Below are 22,837 nucleotides of genomic sequence, written 5' to 3'. Positions count from 1 at the left end.
CTGATACAGAAGAAACTGTTGCAATGTGCGTAATGTACTCACGAGAAGAACAAAAAAAAATGCATTTGGCTTGCTCTGCCGGCCGCCATTTTTGTTTTGGTGTCCCGCACTATTACAGCAGCAGCTGCCTATATGTTGACCTGTTGTCATCCCGCAGCAAATGTGGGATGAAAAAAAAAAATGTTTTCTTTTCGCAGGAAATCTTAACCCGCGTAATGATCGCACCCCTGAATTTGCGCCAATTTTTTTGACAAAAAAGAGCGATCATTATGCGAGTAAATATGGTATATTCGTTTGTTTCAAATACTTCAAAAAATTTGGATTCTGAAATTTGAGCCACAGCGAATATCGAACAGCATAATATACAAGTTCCATAAAGTTCTATGTTGAGAGTTCACAACAACCATATTTAGAAGAGTATAGGGTTGGGCTGGTTGGTAAAACATAGCTACACTAGAAGCATAGCGCGCAAAGGACGATCCATAAAGGATAGACAGGACAAGCGCTAACACAGCGTTTATTGCAGAACAGGAGCAACTGATTCTGCTAAGGGAAAGAAGGAGCGCTTGTCCTGTCTAGTCTTTGTGGATCGTCCTTTGCGCGTTATGCTTCCAGTGTAACCATATTTACTCGATTGTAACATGAGTGTTTAACGCGATAGCGTTAAGGTCCCCGAGTCGCAGAAAATCTGGCGTCTCCATTGGCTGTGTCTGTTAGAGAAAAATCACTTGGAACCACACGCCCCGAGACATGCAGGCTCTCCGCGTGGCACATAGGCGTTACTTAACTAGCTGAATTTCTCAAAGTAAAATGCGTAAGAAAATTCATAAAGTATGACTTACACGAAACCTGCAGACATGATAGTGTTGGAGTATAATTTAAATATATGAGAAAACATAATTCTGTTGAGCGGAAACTGAAATAAAACCCCCTTTACCAGCTGCCGTTTGAGGTCTGTTTTAGTGGCCGCAAACACTAAGTGTGGATACTAGGGGGACCTAGTGAGTGGGTTGTTGTCTTTAACGTAATGAAGTGAGCTAGAGACATGTACTGATGGTACATGAGTAATAATGAATATCCTAATTATGAATGAAGTAATTGTGCAAAATTAATGGCAAACAGGGCCTGATAACACTATCATGTTCCACTCTTAAAGGTGAAGCTTAAATGTCTGCCAGTCTTTTTTATGATTTTCGTTACTTGAACTCGACCCTTGCAGTTACATTCAAATAATGGCAAAATTGACCATTTTAAAACAAATACTCTAAATCCTGCGATTTTCAGCATTACATTGGCCACCTGTAACTTTACGCCTTAATTCTATCCACAGACAAGTCAACCGAAATCAGAACTTGTTTTTGGTTGGAATCGGCATTGTTTTTGCTGTGCCTGTGACTGGTTACAATGCCTAAATATCCTATGGTCTTTTGTGGTTCGACTCCGTTCATTCGTGATGCTATGGTGACGCAGCACATTCCTTATGATGGCCGCTTTGAGAGACGAGCAAATTTGATGGCCGAGGAGCTGGGAAAGTCTGCTGCGGCTCGGTGTCTCGATGTGAATGAGTTGATTTGCGCATGGCAGGAGCCACAGCAGGCCCATTTTAAATGAGAGATCAGCCGGAAAAGCTCCGTGGAACTTGAAATTTCTTGGTACTAACCCCAAATGAAATGGCTGTATGGTCTTTTAAGAAGTACTTAAATATCAAACAAGCTCAACGGCCCAGAAAATTACTGGATTCTCGGGCAATCACTTATGAGATAGTTTTGCTTTTGTGAGACTTGGCTCGGTCTGGCACCGAACCACTTGAAGCATACGGCCGACAGCTTTCACGGCGCTGATAGTGCACTCAGGACAGCACCAGAAACACTTGCTGGAGACGCTTTCAGTGCAGAGGGACGCGAAATTTTGCACAAGTGAAACTATCTACGAAAGTGATCGCCCGAGAGTACCACCCAAGGAAAGCTGTCTCCTCTTCAGACGACTATGATGAGTGAAAAATACTCGTTTCCGAATTACGATTCCTTGAATAAAGGTACCATTTGTTTTTCCGTTCATCTCACTTTACATTACGATTTCATTTTTAATTTTTTATTTAATGTGACTGGAAAGTCGACCCTTGCGTTACAATCACGGTCGCGTTAAATTCGACTAAATACGATACCTTAAAAAGAAGTCTCTCCTTATGCATTGAATAAGTTCCTGCACAGCAACATACAGTTTTTCATGGGGAAACGAATAGCACAAATCTTCAATATGCACCAAGAATGTCGCATTCGCTGTAAGCACTCTCAACATCAAGGCATCAGTGACAACCTTAGAACTTTCGATGCTGAAAGGATCCTCTGTAGCAAAGGTATTCAGAGAATGTTGCAAGAACCTTCCGGTTAGCTCCTGACATGAACCTTCATCTATCACAACGGTTCCCAAGAGGTACACAGGTTTGTGTGTTTCCAGAGTGAAAAATGCAGATAGCACATCACATCTGCTTTTCTTTACGGCCCGCTTCAAAGATTCCAAGTTAAGCCTTTTCAGAAGCTTCAGAGCCTTTGTTTTCCCCCTTTCCTGATCCCTTGTTCACCACGATAAAGTTATTATTGTTTTCTTTTTCTGACTTCCTTCCCATTTGCTGGCATGCTGCCTTGTAATAGATTAGATATGTTGGTAGAATTCGTGGAAAAGAGCTGACTGCGGATAATGAATATCTTGAAACCAATAATTCAATGACATCTTGTCTGGTTGGGAAGTAGATTCACATTACAGTGGTGCCACTAACAAACTGAGATTTGGAATAATTTTTGTAGTAGCAAAATGTTAATTTTGGAGCAGTTTAGAGCTCACTAATACATATTTTAGAGCACTTTGGAGCAAATAAATGCCAACTGTTGGACATGTCCTCGGTTATATTGAACCCTTAAAATTGACACAAATTATTATAGAAAGTATTTTCTTGCAGTAAAACAATGTTGCTCTGTCTCCACGTAGACCAAAAGGAAACCTAAATTTGAGTATCCCTTCAATTTAAATGAAAACAACAAACCTGTTCACACAGCGTGTTGTAATTAGTTTATTTCAAATGGAGTGAGGCTGCTCAGACATTGCCTTTAGCATCTTATGAATTTTTCTATTGACAGCTGCCAACTTAGCCAAGTTTTTAAGCGTCAGTCAGAAACACCCGGCAAGACTCAATGTCATCAATGCTCTTCTGAGCGAGCCTTGATGAGCCCCTGGTATCACTCAACCATTGCTTTAGGCACCAGGCACTTTGCAGATCATCTCGGAAAAGCACACCATTGAAATGGTCTGCAAGATGAAGCCTCTACTGGCTGCTTTACAACTGGCGCCGACCAATTATTTGGACACCAAGAGTTTCGACAAGCTTGATCATTCAGACTACAGTGAAACCTCATTAAACTGTAGTTGACCGGAGCTTGGAAAAAGCACATACTAAACGATAGTACTGCTTAACCGAAATAGCATGAGATCGCCGACTTACCTGTCAAAAACGGAACTCAGAGAGAGTGCGATGAAAGGGGAAAAAAAACTTGCAGTATTCATTCACTTCGTGCAACAAAAATATTTTTTTTTTCTTTGATGCCGCGGCAGCCTAGCAGCGACGACAGCGGCCTCAACCTTACTGAAGCTGCGAGCCAGCTTTTCAGGCAGCCCCCTCTTCTCGGGAAACACTCGCATGGCAGATTCCTTGTAGGCATTACGTATTCTCCGTGCACGTGCTTGGTAGTGCTGCAGAAGTCGCGGGGTGCCGTTTTCATTGCGGGGTGCTGTTCTCGTTGCGACGATTGCACTCGTGAGGCTGACTTAACATGCAGCTTCTGCCACTGCCGGGCCTGAATCGCCCGTACTGTCGCTTTCTGTGTCGTCCTCATCACTGTCGCTAGTCGACACTTTGGCAACGACAGAGGCAACGATGGCGAAAAGTTGAACCTCGTAGCCGACATCTCTTTGCGGTCTGTTAGGATCAGCCTGCAGCTATTTTAGCCCGCTGCACGTGTTCGAATCCAACCGGACAAGGTGCACTTCAGAGAACTGCGGATAACCGGCAGCCACGTGGCGCGGGGTCAGCTCAGGGGAGTTCTCGAGGGGAGGTAATTGGCGAAACCTCCCCATGAGCTTTTCGAGACTCAAGACAATGTGCTACCCGGAACAACTCAGAGTTCTACGAAGCCCCTCTGACGTCGGCTCCGGACCATTACACCTGTGTGTGTGTGCAGCACGTGTATGTGAGTCATCCTCCTCCAAGTCGACAGCCCTCATCCTCCTCCAAAAGGGCGGGTCATCTTCAATGACGTCGAACTATGACGTCGAGCAGAGAGCTTATAAGCAGCGATTGTCGGCTGCTAGAGGGTGCTCGTTTTCGTGCTCGAGATGTACTAGTGAGCTGAGTGCTCGCTGTTGTGCTCGAAATGTACTCGTGAGCTGTGTACTCGTAAGCTGTTTGCTGTATGTTAGTCTTGCGGGCTCCATATGGGAGTCATGCTAGACTGTCGATGTATGTCTTGTCTAAGATGTAAATAATGTAAATAAATCCTGTTCACTGAGTTCCTCTCTACGACCTTCAACTCCTTCAAATGGTGGCAGCGGCGAGATCGTCAGACGACTCCTACATCCGGTTGACAGCGGTGGGATCGTCCGACAACTCTGACAGGTCGCAGCATGCTGCCAAGCAACTTCTTCGCATTCCAAATGCCACACACCGTAGTCAACAGCAGATCCCTGTCGCATGCCAGCGCCGACTTCTTAGTGTTGCGTTCGATAGCACGAACATGGCACGAACAATGTCTAATTTCCCTTTTATGCTGAGCATCCGGCGTGTTTTTTATCCAAGCTTCGGCATGACGCGAGTACTTGGTTGCACGACGCCACAACCATAGATAAAGAAATTCCACAACGCTGTCACGCTGTTTGGCACGACGCCGAAATGATGTTGATGTTGATGTGGCTTCACGCGCAAACGCACAGGGCGCTTGGAGGCCATTTCTCTGAGGCTTGTTGTTCTGCGGGGCCGCCGGACGGAGACGACGCAACGCCATGTTTGCACGATGAGAAGTGAAAACACTACGTGTTAACCGATACGTAAGCAATAAGCTGGCACGGTTTATGCGGATACAAAAAGCATTATGTTCAAAGGCCGCTCAGTTGGGGATTTGACTTTACTAGTTTTAAAACAAAACTACTGTTTAAGCGGGTATCGTTTAATGAGGTTTTACTGTACCTTAACACACCTTCAGTGGCCCATAAATTTAACGTATAAGTACGAATGAAATTTCAGATACCTTAAGGCAAGCTGTTCAATAATTTGGACTCTGCCTGTATGACTGCGTACCAATTTCACTGCCAAGTTCAGTGGAAATAGAGGTATTCTGGCTTTGATACATCGCTCACATCGCCACAGCATGGTCGTCGGCCATGTCGCCGACATCTCCTAGAAACCAAAACTAGTGAACACAGGCAAGCCATTCCAAGCCCTGCGGTGTTGGTTCCACGCGCCCAACATTTGTTCATTCACGTGTTAAATAGTAGCACTGCCCCGGCGACTTCGGGTTGTTTAAGTGGTGCCAACTCTGGCTAAATGTCATTCAGCAATGATAGCATGGTCGACTTCTGCGCCGCGATGTTATAGCGATGCATTCTGCTACATTCTATCTGCCGCCCTTGTCAGCCACCGTGCACGGCTGACTGATAATATTGATAACGCAGGCAGAACACCACTCTTGCCACTGACGAAGCGCAAAAAGGAGTGGCAATGGAAAAGGCATTGGTGCAAAATCGCAGTCCTGTTATGTTGCCAGGGGTTGAAGATTCAGTGCATGCATTGAATGTACTTTCGTCTATCAGTGGCGACAGCATGGTTATGATAGAAATACAGTGCAGTCCACTTATAACGACATCAAGAGGAATGAAAAATCCGATCGTTATAACCCATCATCGCTATATCTGGACTGCCTTGAAAAAGAAAAATAATAAATGCTGCCGAATATACCTTGATAGCTTCGAAACCACATTTGCCCCTTACAATAAAAAATTGAAGTATAAAGCAGGTTGTGAAAAATGAAACGTTTATTTATACAGCTAAACCTCGATTTAACCAAATCAGTAAAATCGTCAATTTGCTTTGCTATATAAAAATTTCGTTGTATTGAAATTCGACCTTTTATGCAAATAATTACAGTCGCCGATCAATTTTTCTTACACAGAAAGAGGCCGCAGAATTTTCTGAATTATCGGGCAATTGAAAAAAATCAAATTTGAATGAGAAAAGAATTCGTTTTGATAAATTTGGGAGTCGGCGGTGAATGATACGGTTTCAAGCTATGCACATCGACGATATCTTCTCGGTGCTATGAATTAGGCAAAGCCAGCCACACTTTCACATGCATTCCACTCCACGGCTGATAGCGTAGACTGCACTGGGACGACGCTAGCAGGAAAAGCGCCGGCAGCGAGGAGCGAATGCTTCGTCTGCCTCTCGCTCGAACGGGCCACCGAAACTCGAGATTACGCAACCTCCAATACTCTACAAGGGACAAGACAGCTTACATGGTGCTACATTAGGAAGGGTTGTGCGTATAAAAGCACGCAGACTTGGCACGCCCACTCTTTGCACATGCGGCAGATTACCTCTAAAGCAGGGTGCGCGGCTGCATATCCGCTCAGCCGCGCTACCAGCCATGTGCATCGACGGTCGAGATGTGCACCAGAAATAGAGACGTGCGCCAACTTTGATGAGCGACACAGCTGTGCCCTTTGTCGGCACACCTACCGTTGCTTCCGTGGCGTATTTCCGCGGCACATTTCTGCGCTTGCTGAGGAAGAGAGGGAGATCTAAGAAAAAAAGCACTGGCCTCTCTGGATGCTCGCTGCCGATGCAGACATGCAAAAAAAAGCTGGCACTCTCTTCTTGTGACACGCTGCGCCAACTTGCGAGGCTTTCCGTGGCTTTCGCAATCGCAGCCCTGGCGGGACACGTTGCACGGTAATGACGGCAGATACGAACTTGCGTATGCAAACTTTTTACCCTATCTCGGTTAAGGGGAACTTGGCAACGAAAATTTCCTGATTATTCGGCATGGAAAATTCCGCCCAAAAGGCAGAATTTCGATCGTTATATCCGATTTGCGGTAAATAACATATCCTTATGTATGTTTTTTTTTTCTCATAGCCCTAATGCATAAGTTGATACTCTGAAGTCGACTCATTGATATACAGTCGCCAACCATTTACTTGGACCTCACGGGAACTGCGGAAATGTCCGAATAAACAGGTGTCCGAAAAAGCAGATTAAGAAAAAAAAAAAGGAAATCCTTTATTTCCACACATTTATTCGGGCTCCATTCCAATGCTCCATTCCACGCTGTTCCGTTTACGCGCAATCAGATAAGCCTGAATCTTGGAGAGGGTCGTACGGTCACTATAGGTGGCTGAAAGCACAGTCTTGTACACGTTCCACATGCAACGGCAGCTTAGCACATGGTGCGTCATCTTCCGACTCGGAGTCATCGTCTGGCGGTGCAGCAGAAACCTGCTGAATGATCTCGCCATCGTCGAGTTCTGCGCATGTCAGTACAGCAGTGTCAGCACCTGTGAAACTGTCAAATGAGACGGTGTCCGGAATCGCAATGCAACCACTGTGCAGGTCTCGGCAGAACATTTTCGGCGTCAGTAGGGAACACATCGGAAGGCAACAAATTGCCGGCAAGGGGGCCTCCCGGCACCCGCTTGCCGGCATTCCCCAGCGCAGTCTGCGCGGGCACTGTCGGCGCCATTAGACACTTGACGTGATGTTTCCGTATGCCGTGTTAGATCACCGCAACCTCGACACAGCACACAAGGCAAACATCACCACGCCATCACGCTGACACCATTCGCACAAACGAAAAACGTGGCCTACTCGCAGCACCATGCACGAAGAAAGAAACAAATAAGCTGCTGGATTGTCTTGACATGGCTTACTAAGCTGAGACCGGAACTGCTGTAGCTACGAACCAGGCAGAAACAATGATGATGAGCGAGGATTTGCAGTAGCGCCACATTGTGGGGTAGCAAGGAGGCTCCATTCAAAACAAAAATGGCGTTCAGCAAGTTGAACCATGCACCAGTCAGAGTCGGTGCATGGTGCTCTCGATCGAGTTGGCTCAAGGAGTGTCCGAAAAATCAGACGAGAGGTTGCAAGGTGTCCGAACTTTCGGCAGTTGTTATACATTATGGTCTACGGGGAGGAGCAGACCGAATAATCGAGCATATTCGAATTTTTGGAGTTCGAAAAATCAGTCGGCGACTGTATCTGACGTATCGTTATATGTGGTACCGTTATAAGTGGATTGCATTGTATGTGCTGACCAGATCACAGGCAAGTGTACATGCACGCAGGAACGCATTGACAAACTTTGCTTTTATTCTTGGACAATCCCTTTCGGGGACATTTTGCATGACCGGCACCGGACATGCTGACAGGCGATAGCGTTCCTGGCACAGTGCCATGAATGCCGACACAGCTGATGCTAGCAACGTGAAATCCCATGAAAGTGACTGTATCCCTGAAATGGTAATCCAAGAATACGGCACACTTTTTGCCCATTCGTGGATAATGTCACTTGTGTTCTGGCAAATAAGGATATTTTGGACTTTTGATCATTTGCGACTTTTAGGCAGTCACCAACAAGCCCGAATTATCGGTCAGCGGCGTATAGATAACGTGAAGTTGAGATTATTAAGCCATGTGGACTACACACGTCTACAAACCACTGCGGCCACATGCATATTGCGCAGTCGCTAATTTTGGTGCACTTCAGCACAAAATCATGTTTTTTTTATCAGGATGGCACACGAAATCTTGTTTGGCACAATTTGGCATATTTGGTGCAGGAATGAGAGCACTTAAATTAAAACTGCAATGAACAGATAGCTGACCAAGTGGTTGGTGTTCTGTTTATTGCGTTTCTAATGAATACCCTCTTTTGGAAGCACAATAACAGAAAGTGGACTTGCAAATGCCCTAACAAGAAAACAACAAATGATATAGGTTTCATACTATCTGTTAACAGAAAGTGGACTTGAAAATGCCCTAACGAGGAAACAACAAATGATATAGATTTCGTACTATCTGTCAACCCCACCATTGTGCAGGATGTAGAAGTGTTATGTAGGGTAAAGGGCAGTGATCATAGGTTAGTGAGGACAACCATTGCTCTCAATTCGAGAGAAAGAGCAAAGTTAGTCAAGAGGAAACAGGCCAACCTTGACTCAGCCAGGGGAAAAGCAGATGAATTCAGGCTGGTGTTAGCAAACAAATCGGCAGCTTTAGAACAGGAAGGTCAAGACAAATGAGATAATGAATGAAACCATAAATTAAATAATTAAATTCAATTAAATTCTGAGGTTTCATTTGTCAAAACCATGATCTGATTATGAGGCATGCTGTAGTGGGGGGCTCCAAATTATTTTGACCACATGGGATTCTTTAACATGCACCTAATGTACAGTGCATTAAACAAGTAGCCAGGATTTTTTTTTTTTTTTTGAGGGGACCCAAGCTTCCATTAGTCTGAACAAACTGGTCACACACACACACACACACACACACACACACACACACACACACACACACACACACACACATCACATAAGTAATTCAAACATGTTTTATGTTTTTGGGGTGGCATAATGTTCCGTACGACAAGTTCACTTGCTGAAATGTTGGCTCCCGCTTTTATCTTGTTCTCGTTTTGCTCACTGTCATAATGGAACACTACATCCAATATATAGTCATTTATAAACTCTTCGTGCTTGCCTTTTCTTATGTTTTATGTGCTTGTATACACAGTTGAACCTCGTTCATACATGCTGGAAAAAAAAAAAATGGAAGAACAAATGTACTAACGTCCGAAGTAACTAAGGAATATGGCAAACTGAACCGTTGAATGACTGTTAATCCGCTCATCTCTCAAGCGTGCAGAATAAGTGGCGTGGCACACTGAAGTATAGTAAAACCTCGATAATTTAAACTCAGTTAATTCAATATTTTAGTTATGTTGAAGAATTAGACCGATCTCATTATAACGATCCTCCATACAACTAATTCCTTGATATTCCTAAGTATTTCTATTCCCCGCCGTTCCTCCATAGAAGCCCATGTATTTGTGATCTCTATGTAACAAAGTGGCGGAGGGAGACACCCTGGAAATAACGAATTCCCTTCACTGACCACCTAGTGGATTTTGCCCCAAATTTTGTTATTTTAACGTGAGCAGCATCTCCTGCGGTTGCCCCGCCACCGCCAGAGCGCAAAACGGTGTCATTGCACTTTGTGCGCACATAGTAGCCCTGGCAACAGTGTAAAGCTTCCGCAGAGTGCCGCCGGCGCAACACGCAGGGAAGCACGGCGCAACATGCAAGGAAGTATGGCGCAACACGCCCTGGCAACAGCAAGGCTTCTGCAGAGTGCCTTGGCACAGAGAGTAGGGAGGGACGACGCTTGTGCCTGCCCGTGTCGCCCAGTGGGGCACCCCGTGTCCTTGAGCCGGCTGAGAGAGAGTGTGATTGTGAAGAGGCGCTACATATGCATTGAGACATCCCCCTGCGTCCCTTGAGCCGGCCGGCAACGCGATCCTGGATGATAGTGATCTAAAGAAGGGAAAGACACTTGATTCTGCAACCCATGAGAGAGCATGACGAAGCGTCGCTGTACCCGTGTCCTTATTTCCTCCTCCCTTCAAACATCCCACCGCTCGTTCTAAGTAACGTTGCTGCCGCTTGCAGGTTGCCGGCGATGCAGCAGCAACGCCACTCTTTGGTAGCTACAGAAGTCTCTGCACTTCACTTCGTTAACCTGACACCAGGTGACACTACTAAGAAGAAAAGGACTGTTTTTTGTGTCTCGTGGAGTCGTGGTCACTCTTTGTCTCTTCCTTTTTGACGCTGCGCACTCGTACGAGTCGGCTCCTGTGCCCACAAATCCAGTCACTTCGGTGTATAATTCCAAGGATGTGTGACTCGACGAAGAAACGTAAAATATTGACTTTTGAAGACAAAATGGCCATCTTGGACGCTGTTTTCGGAGGCAAAAAAAAGAAGGATGTAGCTGCCAAATTAGGCATCCCAGCTAGTTTTCTGCCTACAATTCTGAACGCAAAAGATGCGATTCACAGTGCAGTGGAGTCGGGTACCGACTGCAAGAAGAAGCTGAAGCCATCAACATACTCCGATGTCGACAAAGTGGTATTTACTTGGTTCATGGACATGAGAGCACGAAATGTTCCCATCAGAGGCGCTGTTTTGCAGCAAAAAGCAAGGGGTTATGCTTGTATCTTGGGCTGCAATGATTTAAAAGCAATTAATGGGTGGCTTCAAGGCTTCAAAAGCAGGTATGAAATCGTTGGCAAAGTAATTAGCGGTGAGTGCTCCTTTGCGGACAGCGATGATGCCACTTCTTGGATTGAGCACATGCTACCAGGCATTTTGGAGCGTTATGATGCGTGTGATACATACAACGCTGACAAGATGGCCCTTTACGAGTTGCTCCCAAACCGTACCCTTGCGCTAAAAGAAGACGTCCGCCACGGCGGCAAGCAGAGAAAACATCACTAGTGACGGAAGCGACAAGCGAGTCCCACTGGTTATCGGCAAAAGCGCCCGACCCAGGTGCTTTAAAGAGACACACAGAATCCCTGTGAAATACGAGGCAAATGCGAAATCATGGATGACATGGGGCATATTTAATGACTGGTTGAGAGAGTTCGACAAAGTTATCAAGAAACAAAGCCGCAGAATTTGTCTATTTGTAGACAACTGTACTGCGCACCATGATGAAGGCCTCGAGTTGCCTAACATTGAACTCCAGTTTTTACCTGTGAACTGTACCTTGTTCATTCGGCCCCTTGACAGAGGAATTATTAACAGCGTGAAGTGTTCCTACTGCCGTAGACTAATTCAAAGGCTGCTTCCGAACATTTGTCTTTAGCGGGAAACAAAGGTGGACATTTTTCAAGCAGTTCAGATGCTTGAAGCATCCTGGCGGGAGAAAAGTGCAGACATTATTATGAGCTGCTTCAGCAAAGCCCGGATCACAAAAGAGGGTCAGACTGCGGAAACTGACAGTGGAGAGGAAGAGCTTTAGGGCCCGCCTGATCTCGCCAAAGCTTGGGTTTCACTGTGCGCAAATGGAGCAGCCTCAAACAATGTGCAGCTTTGCAATTTTCTGCATGCGGACGGCTACATCGCCACTACAGAAGATATCTCGGGTGAGGAGCTGGTGGAAAGTATCCATTATCAAAGTGACGACGGATCTTTGGAGGTCGACTCATCACGTGCTTTCCCTTCCGTGAAGGAAGTTCTGGATGCCATTGACGTTTTGCGCCGCGTCGTGGGCTCGCTAGACGATGATGCAACACCGTTGTGTACCTTGATGTCTTACGAGCCTTCAGTGTTGCTGTCCCTCACAAACAAGCAACAGAGCAAAATACAGTAAAACCTTGTTAAACCATACCCGCTTAAACAGTAGTTTCATTTTAAAAGTAGTAAAGTCAAATCCCCGACTCAGCGGCCATTGAAAATAATGAGTTTTGTATCCGCCTAAACCGTACCAGCTTATTGCGTACGTAGTGGTCAACACGTAGCGTTTCCACTTTCATCGCGCAAACATGGCGGTGCGTCGTCTCCATCAGGCGGCCTAGCAGAACAACAAGCCTCAGGGTTCGGAACGGCCTCCAAGCGCCCTGTGTGTTTGCGCGTGAAGCCACATCAACAACATCATGTCGGCGCCGTGCCAGACAGCGTTGTGGTGTCATGCAATCATGGGCTCGCGTCGTGCCGAAGCTCGGATAAAAAGGGGCCAGGGGCTCAGCATAGAAGAAAAAAATAGACATCGTTCGTGCCATGTTTATGCTATCGAACGAGACACTAAGAAGTCGGCGCTGGCACGCGACAGGGATCTGCTGTTGACTACGGTGTGTGGCATTTGGAATGCGAAGAAGTTGCTCAGCAGCACTGCTGCGGCCACGAAGAGATGTCGGCTACGAGGTTCGACTTTTCGCCATCATTACCTCTGTTGTTGCCGAAGTGTCGACTAGCGACAGTGATGAGGACGTCACAGAAAGCGACAGCATGGGTGATTCAGGCCCGACAGTGGCAGAAGCTGCGCCTTACGTCAGCTTCACGAATGCAATCGTCGCGACGAGAACAGCACCCCGCAATGAAAACGGCACCCCGCAACTTCTGCAGCGCTACTGCGCGCGTGCATGGAGAATACGTAACGCCAACGAGGAATCGGCCATGCGAGTGTTTGCCGAGTAGAGGGGGCTGGCTGAAAAGCTGGCACGCAGCTTCAGTAAGTTTGAGGCTGCTGTTGTCATGCTAGGCCGCCACAGCATCAAACAAAAATAACACTTTTCTTGCGCGAAGTGCATAAATATTGCATGTTTTTTTCCCCCCTTTTGTCGCATTCTCTCCGAGTTAATTCTGTGTTCCGTTTTCGACAGGTAAGTGGGCGGTCTCCTGCTATTTCGGTTAAACAGTACTATCACTGGGTACAGCAAAACCTCGTTAATTTGAACTCAGTTTATTCGAAATCCCGCGTAATTCAAAGGTTTTTGGCGGTCCCAACAGTTTGCATGCAAATTTTGCCGGATAATTTGAACAGCCAGTGTGCCCATATCCAGATAATACGTCAGTTTAAACCATGGTCTCCGTGATCTGCAACAAAAAAAGTTAGTGTGCCAGTCTCTGAGGCCAGTATAGTTGCCGGAGTGGCAGCCAGGCGGCACTTTAAATCAACTTTCTGTTTCCGGCGAATGTTGTGCGCAGTTTTGTGGAACGTAGCGGCGTTAACAGTGAATTGCTGCGCACTGTCAATGGCTCCTTTACTAGATGCCTGCCGTGTTGTCCGGTAAACTTGGTTCCGTGCCCTCTCCCTTTTCTCGTCTCCGCGAAAAAGCAACAAGCGCCTCTCATGGCGAACGCCTGCAACTTATATCACGTGCTGCGGCAGATTACCATGGCATCTGTCACCATCTCAGAGGCCCGTGAGAACGCTCGCTACGTTTGTAGTCCGACGTTATCGGCGCGCGGGCGAGCGTCGTTCGCGGTCAGTCACGCTACGTCGGTTGCGCTGCGCCAGCCGAGATGCCATCCCCTCTATACTTGAACGCGCACACCTTCGGCTGCTATCTTAGGAGCATGCGCAGAACGTTCGCCAAGTCACGCGCCGTCCGCAAAAGTCGCCTGCGGAGTTGTGTTGGCGCCTTTTTCTTCGCGCGCAATGCATGGTGGTGCGAGAGTTCCGCCGACTCGGACGCGCGAATGGCTCAGGAGCCATATCAGCGCCGGGCACGTCGGAAGCCGCCGGTTACGTTGGCTGTGCCGGTGCGCCCGACTTTAAGGGGTCGTTTTCGCCGACGTGACGTAGCGTGCGCGCGCGCAGGTGTTACGTTGGACTAGATGCTCGCGCATATAACGCGCCGGCGGAAGCATTCAGCCGCCGCTGCCACATCCACTGGAAATTGAAAAGGCAACGAGCGCCGCCTCAGGGAATTTATGCTGAACTAAGGGAAACGCCGCTACAATGGGAAAGCGAGCAACGTGGCGGGCATCTAGTAAAGGAGGCATCGGCACTGTAAACAGACTGGAGGACGCAGCCGACGGTGCGGCTAACTACCGCGCCAAGCAGTCATGCATCAATGACGTACTTAAAGTGACCGTTTTTCAGGCGAAATAAAGGTGCAGTGTTGATACAGCCACATTTCGTACGTTTATTTTTCGTTTTTAGTCCATTTTTGATCATTCGAAAACCCGATTATTTCGATGATTTTTCGCGGTCCGACATACTTCGAATTAACGAGGTTCTACTGTATGTACTTTTTCCGAGCTCCGGCCAACTACGGTTTAACGAGGTTTCACTGTATAACCAATGACGTGTCCGTGCGAAAGCGGAGAATGCGGCCGATGACTTTGCCTCCGAAGAATGTCAGTGACAGCAGATGCAAGAGTCAATCGTCAGCGTCGAGCGCAAGCTAGCAATGAAGATCGCGCACTGGAGGCCACTCATAAGTGTCAAACTAGGTCGTTCGAGTCCATGTCCAAGCAGCAGAAGCGTGAGTTGCCACAACTTTCAAGTGTTGCTGGCATGAATTCCAAATTCAACAGAATGTTTCTGGATGCGGAGTTTGGCCATAATTGCTCATTTTTGCATTAGTTTTCTACTTTCAACCAGTAAAATGTGGGTGCACGTTTGCTGTAATCAGGCAAGTACTACAAAATAATTTAGCAGTGTGTTTTGGCGTGCTTTTCTACCTCTTCCTATATTTAACCCACCGGATAATTGCATCTATTTCGTTGGTCTTGTCAGAGTTGTCTTAACAGAAGTCGACTGCTCTTAGAAATCCTGATATCACTTGAAAGAACTTACTTTTGAACCTAAGAGAACATCAAATGAAACCCGACGGCTGCTCTAGCATCATTTCCCGAGGAGGGGTTCCAGGACTTTCAAGAAGCAGAAAGTGTGCAGAACTCCGCATATAGAAGCAGGAGAAAGCAACTTTGAAAGGGATTAGGAAGACGAAAACTCCAGGCGATGCTTATATTTTTCCGGGAGCATGGTTGGATACCTGTTGGAGAGGCCTTGTACAAATGTTTCTTCGTACAACAACGTGGTGCAGAATCGGTATTATTTTGCGGTGACGCACAGTGCAGTCCACTGTTAAAGGGAGCACATGAGTGTAGAGCATGTGCAAATTTCTGGCAAGTGTACAATTCCCTGGCTATGCAGCGAATCTACAATGGCGCGGGGTCCTTTAATTAACTTCACCTTAATTAAAACCAAAAGTATCCAACCAAACATTGAGGGTCGACTCCCAACAAAGGCGGGTTCGTGTGCCCTAACTCTTTCTCTACTGTAGATGAACTGAGTTAGTCCACGTGGTTTGTACTGTTCCCACCGAAGACGAGTTGGGCTTGTCCACGCTGAAACAAGCGTTTGTGGCTGCCGCAGTCGAGCTACCCTGATAAATTTTGCTTAGTTCTCTTAGGCTTCAGCAGATGGCGCAATAAAAAATTAAAAACGGACTCAAAACTTGCATCTTGATGGAGAAATGTTTTGATGCTGGCAACTGCGATTTAAAAATGGCATCCATTTCTGTGCATGCGCGTGTGGGCAATGACTGCGCTTCAGGGAAAAAAAAAAAAAGAATGATGCTTGTTTGCGGAGGTGTTGGACTTGGACAGTCAAGAAGTAGTTCGGTTCTCCTTCGAGAGTGGCAGCAACGATATTGAGCAGCATATCTTCTCTGAATCATTGGATTCGGATGACAACAGCATCTCGATGTGTCTGCACTATTCCATGCTTTGATATGTAGAACGCCAAGTCTTCAATTTAAGGATCTGATATCCCTTGCCACAAGCACGAGTTCCGCTTGTCACAGTATTGTATTTGAAATTCCAAAGAGACATTTCTTGCACCGAGGACTACAGAAACTTGGGGACTCTTTGCTGTGCAGTGCAGTGAAGCCAATCCATTTTCCATATTAAAAAAAGTATTTTGCATGTATTTTACAAATAAAGTGCCTTTGAGCGTTTTTTTTTGTTTCAAGAAACGTAGAATTAATTAGGCAAATAAAAAAATGGTATTTTTATATTATTCATGCTAAAAAGCTATGCAGGGAAAGGGTTAATTAACTCTGCCATAATTAACGCCACCTTAAAGGGCCCCTCACTAGGTATCATAGCAAATGTTGGTTATATGTTGGAAGTTGTTATACGTGTCCTCTAGGAATTGTTCTGCCAGAAAAATTTTTTCAAATCGGCTCATTAATAGCTGAGATAGAAGCACTTCAGTGTCGCAAACCCATGATTTCAGAAGGCGAGCTCCAGTGCATAGCGAGACACTCTCCCCACTCGCCCCGTCTAGCCTCCACAAGCGAATTTCCTTCCCTGCATTCTCCCATACCAGACCTCAAAGATTGCATGACGCACACGTCACGACCCCGCTTTCATTTTTTTCTTCTCCTCACTTTCCTTTTTTCCAGTGCACTTCCGCTGACAGTGTCGGGCACGATTTTGCGCGCTGTGCACAAGGACACATGAATAGAGGTATAATGCAGTGCTACACGAATACCGAGGCAGAACAAGCTGATCACAGAGCATGATCATGCGCTGGAACACGGTAGAAAGTGGCATAGTTTCGGTACCTGTGCACGTGACTGCACGACCGGGGGAACAAGCAGACGAATCGGAAGTGCATCTCTCTTGCTGTGGTGCGAAGTGAAACACTCAGACATTCAATTTGTGCATTTTATTATTTCTCTAAACTTCAATTTGTCAATTCAAGCAACAGATCACACAAATAACAGATGTTGCCTCGAATAATTCTCGAAGTCACGTGTCACCACGAGCGACGTCACAATGCGGACACGACTACGTCACCATCCGGTTGGCGCGCGGTCGCCGCGAGGGAAGAGGAAAACGGCGTTCGGATTGAAATTTCAAACCTTTCCATGACGCGTAGCGATGCAATTCTTTGCAAACACGATTGTTAGCGCACATTCTATGCTCTGCGCTTCTCAGCTCAAAATGGCCAGACCTGGTGAGGGGCCCTTTAATTAACACCAAAGGTCATGAGTTCAAGTGCCTTACTTAACTCTATCTTAATGAACTATGTTTTAATTAACTTCACCTTAAACCAAAGGTCCTGGATTTGACTCCCACCTAAGGTCAAGGGTTCGTTGACTTTGGCCCCGCCAACGCCAGATTTTCTGCCTCATGAGCCATATAATGCTTTTGCATTAAAATTTCATTTTTGCAGTAGAAAGATGCATGTATGATAAGTTGTATGGTTGCAAGCAGACTTTTAGATGGTGGCTTCTAATATAAATTATTTTGCTCACTCTCTTGCTAGTCTGTTTCCACACTGCAACAAGTGAAGTTCAGTGTATTATAATGGCACTTATATAGACTACTTTTGAAAGAATGCTAGCTTCATTGCATTCTTCACATTTCAGGCCATTGACCCATGCATTAAAATTAAATTGTTATTTTGCCATTTTCTCATGCCTGAAACAATGGCACGTGATTTTTAATTATCTCAGAAAATAATTGGCCTGTACAAGGAAATAAAGAAAGGTTGAAATTAGCATGGAAAACTGATCAAGTATGTATAATTTCATCAAGATTTCCACTTTTGCAGGAGGCATTGCTTAGACGACATTTAAATAAGACCACCTGGTAGCAACTGTGCTTAGTCTTGCTTAAAGCATGCTACATTTTGAGCAAGATTGTGGGCTGCCTGCTGGGATAATTGCCTGTGAAATGTTCAAGTTTATTTGCCATATTGATAACACAGAAGGTGCAATCTGAAGCACCATGACAATATGAACACAAGTAACATTCCCCTCTCCCACTGGACACAGCAAAGAATGTAACTGCCCTCTGGTGTGCATGGGATGGCTCTCAAGAAACAAGGTGGTAGATGACAATTCAAGACGTTACAGACATGCCATGCTGCACAATTAACATAGGTAAGTTCTGTTGTTTGCATTCCCTTGTTATTCCCACACCATATCTAAAAGCAAAACCACTCAGCTAATACCGTATTTACACGATTGTAAGTCGACTACTTTTTTTAAATTTGAAAATCTGAAGTGGAGGGGTCGACTTACAATCGAAACCAAAACATGGCACTGCCAAAAAAGTGAGACCAACGGGAGCTACAACGAAGTTACAATTTCATGTTTGCTCTATGGCCCTACCCATAGCTTTTCGCTATCCCGCATATTTGTTCGCTTTTCGGAAGGGTTTTTCAGCATTTTTGAGAGTTTTACAGTGCACACGAGTGCACACAACACTTAAGCGGGAGACACACGGTACGATTCGGCGTCCAATCCGACGTGCGGCGCTGAATGCTCCGGCATTCATGATGCGACGATTCGGGGCACACGGTGCGTGCATCCAAAAGATCGAGCGCCGCGTAGGCTCCACCTAGATCCAGCACCCTAGCTTGACTTCGTATCCACGTAGAGAGACGCAATATAAACACCATCACTTCGCTTTACGCGAACACTGTCAATAAAATTATGCCCCTGCGAGTGACAGAACACTTCACAACGGCGCGTTGTCCACTGACGGCTCCGCTAACAGCCAGCGATAGGGCCGGTATGCGGACGCTGCGGCCGGCGGCGCTTGCGATCCAGCCCGAGTTCGTCGAAGAGCGCTTATGTTTGCCAAAACAATTAACACTGTACATTTAGGTCGCCCGTAATTAAATACAATTGGTTTACTTGACGCAGTCGTTGCGAAGGGCAAAAGTGCAAGCGAAGCTAGCAGCCTCGCTCAGACGGTCGGTGCGTGCTGTCTGCCCGCGAAATGCCCTCGCGTCGCGGCTCCCGATCTCGCCAGTAGCTTGGTGCTAGTGTACTAGGCGCTGCTTTGCCTAACAGGCACATGTTCGAGATAATTTTACAGAACTGGTAACCATTTCGTGTCGGAAACAAACTGCAGCAGGCAAGGAAAATAAAAAAGACGGTGAGAAACCGGCCAGCCAGCGCCGCCTCTGTGGAGGGAATGTCAGAGAACGTCACATGCCAGCCACGCTGTCATTGGCTGCGGCCAAATGACGGTGCGGTTGTCTGACGTGTCGGACGATGAAAATCTGCACGGTTTGTCGCACACCGGATGTCCAATCCGGCGCTTCGGCACGGCAAAATACCTCGATTCCAGCTGCCGTTCCGGCGCGTCGGACGTCGTATCGGACGGTGTGTCTCCCGCTTTATGGGGGGGTGTCGCTAGTTGATGGAAGTGCCGCTGTGCCCATTCGCGGCGGCACCCTCAGAACGGCAGCGCTTGCGGAAAGTATCGGTAGTTCATGGAAGAGCAGACACCGCTCGCGGGTTTCTCTTCCTCTGTTGCACTAAGCTTTCTCTATAGTTTCATGAAAGGCATTGGTTTGACGCCTTCCACTTGACTGCCGGCTACATGCTACTTCTATGCTTCCTTAGTCGTCATGAGTACTCCAGACGCACTAATCATTCGGCACTCGTTCACAGCAGCGTTCAAGAGCGTTCAAGTTTCAAGTTCAAGCAGCGTTCAAGTTTCTGAATGGGTGGTGCGAGAGTGGCGACTGCAGCGATGCGAAATTTTCACCTGTGACGGCAAGCGAAAAATTTCCCACGTGCCGAAGTCTGGACGCTTTCCGGAGCTGCAGGCTAAGCTTGTGGCGTACGTCACTGAAATGCGTGATCAGTCCCTGCCAGTGAAGTGCGACATGGTCATGAAACAAGCGCGGACCTTTGCCTTTTAAGGACCTGCTCCGCCGTGAGTACAACGAGTGGCTGGCGGCAGAAGACCGCGAAATTACGCCAACCGGACCTGTCAAAAGAGCCTCCCTGACGGCTATGTGTGATTGGGTGCATTCGGCGTGGGCTGCTGTTCCACAAGATGTTGTGGTCCGGTCGTTTGCCAAATGTGAAATTTCGCTGGACCACGACATGCTGTGGGACCGTAGCAACGATGATGATGGCAGCACTAGTGAAGACAAGTAGTCCAGTGGCCATGTCAGCTACTAATAAATTTTCGTTATCGAATGCACCCTCGGGTATGCTCCTTTTTTTTTTTTTTTTCTGTCGTGAGTCGACTTACAATCGTGTAAATACGGTAGTAAGTACTTCTGTCCATCTTCACTTACATCCTTTGTGGTTTCTTTGTTCTGCAGTTTACAAGTACAAAATGTGAACTTGCCTGCCACAACATTTTCATTACTACAGTCAACACTGTCAAAATTCAACGAAAAGTGTTTCGAGCACCTACTCCAGCCAACACTATAGAGAATCATACCTGCCAACCGGTGAACATTGCAAGGGAGGGGGGGTGAAAGCAAGCGCTTTATTAAAGTTTGCTCTGAGCACACACCTTTATGGGATACACATGCACTTTATGATAGCTCATCTACCTTTAGACTGACAAGCAACACATAGAGTTTTTAGATCACACTGACATTTTCAGTAACTTTGTTGTTGCCTATTTTGCCTGCTTTGGGAACTTCTCTGAATAAGCTTACTCGAAGCAGGTACCTCTCTAGTATATGGCGACTACAGTGTTGCCACAAAAGGCTGACACAAATATCACAAATTCTTTCTTGTACGCATATACATTTTTTTTCTTTTATCTTGCATCACCTTATCCTTTGACAACTTTAAAGCTTTTTGTGAAATAAACTAAAACATGATGCAACATTTGTAAATTTGTAAAACGAGTTAAAATTTGTAGAATTTATTAAAAATTTGGGAGAGCTGCCAGGTATGAAATAGTATGAAAATTTATCTGCATGAAGCTAAAGCAAGATAATGAAATGCATAGTCTGGATATGACATTTTCAACTGGTCATTTCAATGCACTGGCAGTGCTACGAGTTATAAAAGACAGCTTTATTGATACAATATGCCGATTTGGCAATGATGACCTGGCTTGTTCCTGCAGTTGCGCTCTGCAAAGCACACTGCCAAGGAAACAGTGTGCCGCCAACATGCAAGCTCAGGTTCAAGACAACAAGGCGCACCTGTCGCTCCGCATGGTCGGCCTGCCAGCCTGTGACGTGCTCAATGAGTGACTCGTTGTAGTAGTTGGCCAGTGATGGGGTCAGGCTGGGGGCCGAGGGCTTGAGCACGGCAGATACAAGCGAGCCTGTGCCGCTGAGGCTGTGCAGGCTGCTCACGCTGGAGGTTGGGCTGTCTCTCCTGCACACACCATCGGAACGTGTCACATGGCCATCAAATGAGAAATCCCATACATTTGTCCAGTGTATTTTACCTGTTCCAACATTCAGCTGTTGAGTGGGGCAACCAAGAAAGCACCCTCGGCAATGGGTGCCACATTTGATGTATTATATTCCTACACCCAACCTACACTCCAAATTATGGTACATGGAGAACGACATGTCATATAGACAAGTCACATTCAAATCTTGTGGCATGCAACCTGAAAGTGGGCATATCAGAAACACTAATAGAAAAGGCAACTATGGCATCCAAGGGCAGAAAAACTTCCTGCCCACTCAAAAACATATGCCTCTGCAAATGGGCAGTTCACTTCTCTGCCACAGTTCTCAATGAAGCCATCATGGCATCCTCCAACAGAATGCCACAACACATGCATTTAATGCACTCGCTGTTGCAAATAAGAAGAGGATGGTGGTACTGCTCATGGGTATCATCATCTCTGGCCTTCACCAACCGGATTTCGCATCAGCTATGGTCTCGCACACTATTTCTGGTGCTGTGAAATCTGTGAAACTTGGGAGGTGCTTGCCATCCTGAACAGCTGATGATGAAGCACATGGCATGCTTGACGAGATCACTGCCTGCTATGGAACAGCCATTGGTAGACTAATGGAGATGTGCATACTTGCTTGCCTCAAAGCAATCTACATCATTGTGGCATGTGCCTTGCAGCAATGGCTTCATCAGAGCTGCTGTGTAGTAGCAAAGTACTCTCACATTAAAGAGCAGTTTTGAAGACGGGCAGGTGCAATACCATATATTTGATGATGACTTCCAATTAGAGAAAGACTTCAAGAGGCATTTGAGTGGAAGGTGAATCCATAGCCTATACCCTCACTTTTTTTTTTTTTTTTTGCCTCGTGGCAAGACCACACAAGCACCCAGTTGAAGCAAATGAAATGATACAGAACTTCTGTGCCGATTTTGTCACCAAAGTGCAATGAAGAAACTCCCATCTCAGCAGCTGTGTGTGAAAATGGGCAGAAAAACAACACTGTAACAAGATGCTCTACATGGGCATCTTATTACAATGCCCACATGCTCTACATGGTTTTCAGTAGTTC

The 22,837-nt window shown here is 46.3% G+C and overlaps 1 protein-coding gene across 9 annotated transcripts in view; it reads right to left on the bottom strand.

Moving 5' to 3' along the window:
- The window catches only part of LOC142566104 (WW domain-containing adapter protein with coiled-coil-like), a 448,398-nt gene that overhangs the window by 68,416 nt on the left and 357,145 nt on the right, over positions 1–22,837 (bottom strand). For all 9 annotated transcript variants that reach the window (XM_075676876.1, XM_075676877.1, XM_075676884.1 and 6 more), the window contains one exon: positions 21,554–21,731. In XM_075676876.1, coding sequence (XP_075532991.1) covers positions 21,554–21,731 — 178 coding nt within the window. The remainder of the gene's footprint in view (positions 1–21,553; positions 21,732–22,837) is intronic.

This window comes from Dermacentor variabilis, unplaced genomic scaffold (assembly GCF_050947875.1).
Source record: "Dermacentor variabilis isolate Ectoservices unplaced genomic scaffold, ASM5094787v1 scaffold_12, whole genome shotgun sequence".
Taxonomy (NCBI): domain Eukaryota; kingdom Metazoa; phylum Arthropoda; class Arachnida; order Ixodida; family Ixodidae; genus Dermacentor; species Dermacentor variabilis.
Note: the sequence above shows the minus strand (reverse complement) of the source record. Positions and strands in the feature narration are given on the sequence as shown.